At 43.5% G+C, this 9,398-nt stretch overlaps 1 protein-coding gene across 2 annotated transcripts; it reads left to right on the forward strand.

Moving 5' to 3' along the window:
- Positions 1–233: 233 nt before the first annotated feature.
- Positions 234–7,677, forward strand: LOC100304391 (uncharacterized). 2 transcript variants are annotated; one of them, NM_001361417.1, is made up of 10 exons: positions 267–842; positions 2,901–3,086; positions 3,308–3,400; positions 3,598–3,780; positions 3,876–3,978; positions 4,065–4,250; positions 4,463–5,610; positions 5,914–6,902; positions 7,314–7,376; positions 7,458–7,677. In NM_001361417.1, exons 1-10 carry the CDS (start codon positions 645–647, stop codon positions 7,477–7,479), a joined length of 3,171 nt encoding a protein of 1,056 aa, NP_001348346.1. In that variant the 5' UTR covers positions 267–644; the 3' UTR covers positions 7,480–7,677. The 2 variants fall into 2 exon arrangements, with proteins under 2 accessions (XP_020393144.1, NP_001348346.1); XM_020537555.3 differs by lacking the exons at positions 7,314–7,376; positions 7,458–7,677 and adding an exon at positions 7,017–7,274 and having other exon boundaries at positions 234–842.
- Positions 7,678–9,398: the final 1,721 nt, after the last annotated feature.

Consider the following 9,398-nt stretch of genomic DNA (forward strand, 5'->3'; position numbering starts at 1 on the left):
CAAATAAAGATATAAATTGATCTCTAGTTTAAAAATGATGAATTATAGGTATAGATATAGATAACAACGATGACTTTCCTAATTGCTAAAGAAAAATAAAAAAAATCCTACCGGTCCAAATCACCGGTGCCACACCTCGCCAAGGCGGCACCATCCCAACGCGCACGCACACGCACACGCGAGCTCCTCTCAGACTCACACACACACTTATAAAATCCCAGATCCAGATAGGGACGGCCGTCAGGCCCAGGGACGAACCCTGCCCCACCACCACCGCCTCCGCCTCGTCGTCGTGGGGCGCTGGCGACGCGTTTGTTTTGTTCATCACACGCCCGCGGGTTTCCTGTTTCTTCTCTTCCCCCGGCCGCGCGCGTCCGACGCGGGGCAGCGAGCCAGCGACCACTCTCGCCTGCCTGCCTACCTACCCATCCCACACCCGCCTGGGGAAAATCAAAGCGCCGCCCTCGCACGCACTCGCGCTCCCCACTCCCCTCACCTCACTCCTCGTAACGGCTCGGCAAAACCCCCAGCACGCGGTCGACGAGACGAGAGCCGAGAAACAGTCCACTCCTCACTCCCGTTCCGTTTCGTTTCCCCAGTTCCGCATGGCCGCCGCGAGGTAGCGGCGCAGGCGCTCACCGGGGATGGCGGCCGGAGGGAGGGGCAAGCTGGCGCCGGCGGAAGTGGCGCCCGCGGCGTTTCCCTCGCGGGGCTTGGCGGTGGCGGGGGCCGCGGCGGGCGAGGTGGTGCGGCGCGTGAGGCCCACGGAGGCCTCCGAGCGCCGCCGCGCGGAGGTCGTCGACTACGCGCGGAGGCTCGTCGGCTCAGCGCTCGGATGCGAGGTGCGTTCGTCGCAGTGCGCTGCAGTGCAGCGCCGGGTCGCTCCCGTCCGCGCGCGCGGGGCGGTTCCGCGTTCTCTTTCGGTTGCCCTTGCTTGTGCAGTTGGGCTTGGGTGGGGTAATCGACTAGTCATGTTTCGTTCCGTAGATAAGTAAGGTTTCCGTATTCCTCTGCTGCCCCCTGGCATGTATGGGGATTCTCGTCCGGTTGTTTACCTCCAATCAGGAGCAGTTTTGTCTTCTTCACTTTGGTTTTGGCTTCATGGTTTGTTTAGTCTTGTTCCATCGCTTTCCAAGGGATTTGGCGCTTGATTATTCGTTTGGTTTGTACGGATCTGGATTAACTCGTAAACCATTTGCTCGCGGCGCGTCGTAATTGTTCTGTCTCGTTTTTTTTAAAAAAAAAGTCGTGCTACCCTTTACGTTGCCAGATTGGGGGGATCGCTTCTGTTTTCTATCTGTTATCGCATAGATCAACATTTTATGATAATTGTTCTCCATTAGACTCTGTTCTCGCATGGATCAATTTTTATGATAATTGTTCTCCATTACACTATCTGTTCTGCTGTGCAAAATTGTTTGGTTTCGCATGGACCAATGAACATAGGAATTGCTGGTGAGCTTTTCTGTGAAACTGTCTGTGAACTGTGCCCGATCTTTGGATTTTTTTTGTTTCCTCTTTAACTTTTTATAGCTTACGGACACGGGGCACGTTCTATCTTGCGTTCTTTTCTCGAGCAAACTCAAGAGGCGTTTCTGTGCTACTGTTGTTGATTAGAAAGTTTAGTGAAGCATATAAAACATTTTTTCTGTGGGTGCAGGAATCAGTAGAGTAGTTTCTTTCTGGTGAAGGTCTGGTGGAATAGAGACATATTTTTTGTTGCTTACAGGGAAAAAAGTATAAAAACATTTTTTGTTGTTAATGTCTGTGTTCTGCCCGTGATTGCCTGCTTTACTAGCTGGCAGCAGTGTCCGCTTCGAGCTGTGCATATCCATCCAACCATTCATGTTGACTCGTCCACGTGGAATTACTGCATAGTTTGGCAAGTAAGGAATGCTGTAGTGGAATCTTCCTGGCATGTTGACTTTTAGAGGATTTGTCAGAGCAGGATAGAGACTTTTGCCTTGCACCGACGGCTGCCTGGCAACGTCCTGTTTTTAAATCTGCTGAGATGTCCCTAGAGCGCATTGTTGGAACAGTTTCATTGTTGTTATGCTGATGAAAGTTCAGCGCGTCCGCTGTTTGATGAGTCGTACTTTGAGGTTTGCAGACGGGCTTATTTATATACGTGGATGTTCCTCCCTCCACACCCGCCTATGGGCTGTGGTAGATCTTAAAAACTGGTCCATTATTTGTTGCTATTCTGCCGATCACTTTTAATGTGTACGAGATGTCTCTTTATTAGCTGGATTTAGTTAGAGCATCTGGCTGCTATAAGCCTATAACATACAACCATTAGTCCTAGAGTTGGAGCTATGTGATGATATTTCTTCTAGCATTTGTCAATAATTGCGGGCTTGTTCCTTGCAATTTTTTTGGGTGATGGAGATGATTGCCTTTGCTTAATTACAATCACGTGATTTGTTATGGCCTTATGGGAGACATATGTATGATGGTGCATTTTTTCCTGCTACAGCAAACGTGTGCCACCTAGAGTCAAATAAAGAACATTTCAAAATGCCTTGTGGAATTCTACCATTTCTTTAACAATGGCTGTTAACTGAAGTATCGTCAGTATATTAATATTTGGTCTTTCTTCGTGAGGCTGCCTTGTTGAAAACCTGCGCAATATCACTTCCAGACTCTCCTCTTGGAGATGCAAGTTATACCTTACACTTTCTTTTCTGAAAAGGCATCCGGCAAGAAGTTTTCCAGGCATTTATTAGTATAGAAGTTTAGCTTAGGCTTTATCTGTTGTAATGCACATTGATGATTTTGACTTTTGACAGACTATTTTGATCAGTATAATGCCTTTCTATCTCATGTAGAACCATCTGTTGAACCTTTTGGCATATTGGTTTTATATGTAATAACTAGCACTTGTTTGCTATATTGGTCAGGTTTTTGCATTTGGATCAGTTCCACTAAAGACTTACCTTCCTGATGGGGATATTGATCTAACTGTCCTTGGAAATACATCTTATGATAGTACTTTGGTTAATGATGTTTTCTGCATTCTTGAGTCTGAGGAGCAGAATAGTGATGCTGAATTTGTAGTGAAGGACTTGGAACGAATTGATGCCGAGGTTTATTCTCCTATATACACATCCTATACCTTCCTAGTGATTCGTTTTGGATGGTTGTTTAGGCAATCTATGATATTGTAATCCGAGTTCTTACTTGGCATTTTCATTCTGCTCGCATGATAGTTAAACTGAAAGCTATCTGTCCCTCATCTTTCTCTTTGACATGTTATTCTTATTGTTTTTCACACCCATCTAATTATCTGAAATTCATGTCCATCCAGGTCAGGCTCATTAAATGCACTATTGGAAATATTATAGTTGATATCTCATTCAACCAAACTGGTGGGATCTGCGCACTCTGCTTCCTTGAGCTGGTGATTAACACATTTTATTTTGTGGAAATCATATTTCAAGAACACACTCTTCTTCACTAAAAGCCCTTCTGGTTAAATAAGCACTTAGCTCATTGAATGTGTGGGTTGTTCAACATTGGTTTCTTGTGCTGTCTAGGTGTACTTTCATTTTATTATCATACCAAGTCATAGCAAATAAATGATGATTCCTTCGTCAGGTTGATCGGAAAGTTGGAAAAAACCATCTATTTAAAAGGAGCATCATATTGATCAAGGCATGGTGCTATTATGAAAGCCGCCTACTAGGAGCTCATCATGGACTTATATCAACCTATGCACTGGAAGTACTTATCCTTTATGTATTCAATCTATTCCACAAATCTCTCCACAGCCCTGTGGAGGTATGTCTTAAAAGATTTACTTATTTCAGATATATTTTCTCATTATATAATAGAAAAGCTCATGTCTTGCCGTTTCCCTGTGTTTTTATTAATAGGTTCTTTATAGGTTTCTGGAATATTTTAGCAAGTTTGACTGGGACAACTATTGCATAAGTTTAAATGGCCCTGTTGCTTTGTCGTCTTTGCCAAACTTAATTGGTGGGCTACCTTTCATATTTTCATTGGCAGATTAATGTATTGAGGCATATTCTCTAAGTTATCTCGAAATTTTATCCTGCTTGCAGTTGAAGCTACAGTTACACATACCAGTGACTTATTGTTTGACAAAGAATTCCTCAAGAGCTCCATGGATAAAGCAACTGTACCTCCAAAAAATTCCGATTCATGCTATCCGAGGTTTCGTCCTAAACATCTAAACATAGTTGATCCACTGAAGGAGTACAACAATCTTGGCAGAAGTGTCAACAGAGGTTTGAATTTGATCTAACCAAGATATACATATAACTCTTTTCTAAGTTTTCCTATACAATATTTTGCTGCTGCTTGTACTCATAATTGCATCCCAATTTATTAAGTCTTGCTGCTGCTTGTACTCATAATTGCATAAACCCATATGTGTAGCTAGCTAGCATTGGGTTTGCCTGGCCTCATCTGCTTAATTTAATAAGGTGATTTTGTGCAGCTAGCTTTAATCGCATTCGAACAGCTTTCTTATATGGTGCTCGAAAGCTTGGTCATATTGTCACGTTACCATCAGAAGTTATTCCTGATGAAATTTATGAGTTTTTCAAAAACACTTTGGGAAGGAATGAACTAGGGGCAAGACCAGATATTGACAGCAATTATGCTTTTCATTCTTCCTTTGGTACTGCTGAGACTATTTTGGAAGATATATCAAGTATGAAGATTTCCGATGGTGAAGATGAGAACATAACCTGTCATCTTTCAAAGAGCTTGGGTGATAAAAACTTATACGTTGGAATGAATGGACATACACATTTGAGTAATTATTTTCCAGGAGTCCGTAACACTGCATTAAGTACTGGTTTAAGTACAAGAGCATCCCATTTTGTTCATAATGCACCAAAACTACATTCATCGTTTTGCCATGATAACAGTCACGGTGACAGTGAAAAATGTTACTTGAACCATGGAATGGAGCAGGTATCTCACTACACTGCTAAAGCCTTCTGTATAGATGATAAGACAACAATACAGTCACAAGTTTTTGTGAGCAACCCATCACTATTGAGCACCTCTGCTGCTGTCACTGCTTCAGAACTTGCCACCAAACAGAAAAAATGGAGTACTGCCTATGTGGAGAAACAACATTTTTCTCCCTCACCATCAAGCTTGCCAGATCTTTCAGGGGATCTGGATTCACAATTTAGATGTTTGCGTCAAGTTCAGTACCACCTCGAATACTTGTTTGATGGGTTTTTGCAGTCAGTTCAGGGAGCATCTTCTGCTGATAAGTTTCACAAGGACCCCTTTCACATTTCTGCTTGCAGTATCTTGTTGGACAGAGATACAGGATCGCCAAGGTTGCAGTTGCTTTCACCTGCTCGAAGCAATGGAAGGGATCCATCTCCCGTTTCTTGTAGTCAGAGCACAGAATGTGTCTCTCAGCATTCACAGAATGGAAGCCCATGGGATATGGCTTCTCAACGGAGTGTCTCTGTGCCCTCTGGAATCGATATTCCACCAAATGGAGTCTCACCGTGTTCTTCTTGTGCTGATTCTGAGGTTTCTTCTGTTTCATGGTTTCATGGCTCTGGGGATAGCGCTATGATGCATGGAAGTGGAAAAGACACATACTTTACAAGAAAGGTATTGAAATGTTTTTCCCAATCTGTGTGTCTTTTTACCAGCAACTTGGTACTCTTCTTTTTTTTCACAAACTTAATAATGACTTTTGGGTTAGTGAACTTGTTAGTTTCAAGAAAAAAAGTGTTTAGTCCAGTTTGACCATTTTCATTCTTACCACAACGTTTTGTTAATTGCCGCTGCCTATGTTAACTTCAGTTGAACCAGTTAGTTCGTGAAACATTATTGGCACAATTCAACCAAAACGTGCCTGTTGATATATTAAGATCACAACTTACAGCTTTGTTTCTTTTTGTTGGTATGCAGAGCTGTTATACTCGCTGGGAGCGATTGGCATCTTCAAGAAAGAATGGGAAAATACTGCCAAATCAATCAGTGAAATATAAAAGCAACCAGAAGTCAGCTCCAGGAGCAAGATTTGTGTCTCACAAGGAGCAGGCCGCAATAGACAGTAGAACCAAAGAAATAACAATCGATCAAGCTTTGAAGATACATGAATACATTGAATCAGACATGAAAATTGTTGAAAAACTCAGTTGTCATAATCAAAAGGAAGTCCGTCATGACAATGAAGCAAGACAATTACCAAATAACAACCAGGATGTTTGCTTGAATAAGAACTTTTTGCAAAACCGATATCATGTGGAGTCTACACGAGCTCCCAGAGCAACACATCAGATTCCTAAATATCAACCGTTTAAAATTCAAAATACTACAGAGTGTGATAGAGCTAGCCTAAGTAAGAACATGCCCAGAAAGCACAGCTGTGGCACTTGGAAAGAGTATGAGATACTTGACCGGCCAACAAAGCAGAGACCAATTTGTGGCCCATTGAAGCTAGAAAACAGACATGTCTGGGATTGCACAAAGAAGATATCAGCTGGAAACCAGAAGTGTAATAATCATAAGGATTACCTATCTTTCGTAAGAGGTGCAGTGCCACGCAGCCACGCAGCAAGCACTCCAAATGGTTTAGAAAAGGAGGCGGCTAATTCAAATAAATCCGCTGACAACGGAAGTCCCGTAAGGCCAATCTTGCCAGAGTTATTGCTTTCTTGTCATGACATCAATAGCCAAGAGAGGTCCCCATCATCTAGTGCTCATCAATCATACTTCCCTGCTGCAAATGATCGACCACTGGAGACTATAGAGTTTGGATCTTTGGGACCTTTTGCACTGCCTTTATCCTCATTGAAGTCAAATGGAACTACTAACACAGAAGCTACAAGTAAGGTGTTTACAGATGCCTCTCCATTTGTGTTACAGAGGTCCAGGGCCGCCGCAACTGAAAACAGGTAATTTCCAAGTGTAAAGTTCATAGCATTGAATTATACAGTGTACACTATGCATTCTTGTAAGTAGCGTAAAATTAAATTAAATAGTAGAATTAAATAAAAGGATATACCCAGTGCTGGAGGCTGATGGGTCTGAGGAAAGAACAATCATCGAGGTAATACCTTCTCCCATGGAGAGGCTGCTTCAAACCTGCAACCGAAGACCTGCCCTTGTTTAGGCATAAAATTCAATAAGTATGATTGGTGTAGTATATGGGGATTAGGGACTGTCACAGAAGACCGATACGTGTGTCTGGCATCCAGATTTGTTGTTATGTGATAGTGATTCCATGCACTTTTACGCTACATACAATGGCTACAATTCTGTCCTTATATGAAGCATCCCGATAGTTGACTTTTCTATTGTTTCAGACCACCAGGACTTTGCAAAGTGGGAGACGAGGACGAATTTCCACCTCTTAGAGCTGGGATCCGGTGAGAACTTACGTGTAGGTCTTACGGATACAACTGATCATAGAGTTAGCAAAAGGAGCTGACCAGTTGAGCTTTGTGCAGAGTTTTTTTGGGCGCCTCATAGAAATGAGGATTATTGCAGTGGCATAGTACAGCCTACCGTGTAAAATGTCGTCGGCCCCTTATCAATCTCTCTCTTTTTCCCGTAGTTGTCACTAGAGTTACACCGAACAAGGTTTATACAGCTAATGTTCACTAGTATAACTTAGCAAGGAGAAAGATCAGATACAAAAAAAAACGGAGTACTTACGTTTACCTTATCAGTCTCTCTGTTTCAGGTCTTCTTGCCTTTGCTTTGCTTCATTGCAGTATATATAGATAGATGATGAAAAATCGGAAAAGCACACGTCATCAGCTGTCATGAAATGCCTGTTCTGCTCGTACGTCTCACCTGACATCATGAACATCACCGTTCTGTCCAAAATAAGGGGGTGTTTGGTTGCTCCTGCTAAAGTTTAGCCCGGTTCACATCAAGCGTTTGACTTTTAAATAGGAGTATGAAATATAGACTCAACCAACTGGACTAGATTCGTCTCGTCTTTTAATCTTCGGCTGACAAATTAGTTTTATAATCCGACTATATTTAATACCCGGAACGGTGAGACAGGAGCTAAATTTTAGCGGGGTGTAACTAAACACCCCCTAATTATGATAAAAAGCTCCATCCGACAAAGAGCTCTGTGCTGGGGCCGGGAGGCGAAAGGCAGAGCTGCAGCCTGCAGTGCACCGTTTCACCAGTCTGGCAAGCTCTGAATTCTGATCGTTCGGACGTTCCTACAGGCAGCAACTGCCGAAAGGCAGACGGCAGAGCTGCAGGCCTGCAGCCCGCCGTTACACCAATCTAGCAACTCTGACGAAGTGGCGTCGATGAACCATTGTACCCTGCCCCTGCATAGCTATGTTAATCCTACCTGCTACGCCTACGAGCGGACGAGCCCATGACAAATATTTCAGTTTTTCTCAGCCTCCTGCATCACTGATCCCTCTGTTTTGGGTTGGTACCACTTTTAGCCTCACCTAAACAAAGCGGCTGCTTTGCCCTTTGCACTTGGATATGAAACTTCGTGACCTGAGGTTAACTCTGACTATAACTCCTAAAAAAACACCATCTCAACCTTCCTCTACTTGACCGCGTCAATACAATCGCTTCTCTTATCTGACCTTTGCTAAAGTTGCTCCCCCCCTAAGGGCTTGTTCGGTTAGCTCTCAATCCATGTGGATTGAGCGGGATTGGATGGGTTTGAATCCCAAACAGCTCAAACTTCTTCACAATTTTTTCCAATCCCATCCAATCCATGTGTATTGGGAATAACCGAACAAGCCCTAAATTGGTCTTCAAATCTAATGTCTTCAGTTTTTTTTAATATATTATGGTTATGTTTGGTTGAACTGTAGTTTTTTTTTGGGGGGGATCGGGGGGGACTTGCGTGGGATGTGAAAAAACAGTTGTGGAGAATGAGTTGTGTGAAAGATAAAAGTTGTTTGGTTCAAGAGTTGTGCTTTTGAAAAAGTTTCTCTAAGGGCTAGTTTAGGAGTCCAAAAACTGGAGGGGCTAAAATCTTCTCCTTAGGGCTGATTTGGTGACCCGGGATCCCGGGAGGATTGAAGGGAATTAAGGGGGAAATTAGTTTATTTCTCCCTCAACCCCCTCCAATCCTCCCAGGATCCACTTGTCACCAAATCAACCCTTATTGAATTTTTGATAAAGAGGGAATTTTAGCCCCTCCAACCCCTCCGGTTTTGTGACTCCCAAACTAGCCCTAAGTGACAATCGGATCTCACTCATGAGCCTTGTCTTCTTCCGTCAAGGATCTCCGGTTGAGGTCGCTGTTGGGGCTAAGGCAAAGGCGCCACCCTTCGCTCGAAGCCTTCGATGCAGCAGCTGAGCTAACAGAAACAAAACAGGCAGGGACACCCTTCGCTTGTTCCGCACCAGACGAAGACCGGCGACGAAGGGCATCCCACAGTGCGGCCTCGTCCAGC

Source organism: Zea mays, chromosome 1 (assembly GCF_902167145.1).
Source record: "Zea mays cultivar B73 chromosome 1, Zm-B73-REFERENCE-NAM-5.0, whole genome shotgun sequence".
Taxonomy (NCBI): Eukaryota; Viridiplantae; Streptophyta; class Magnoliopsida; order Poales; family Poaceae; genus Zea; species Zea mays.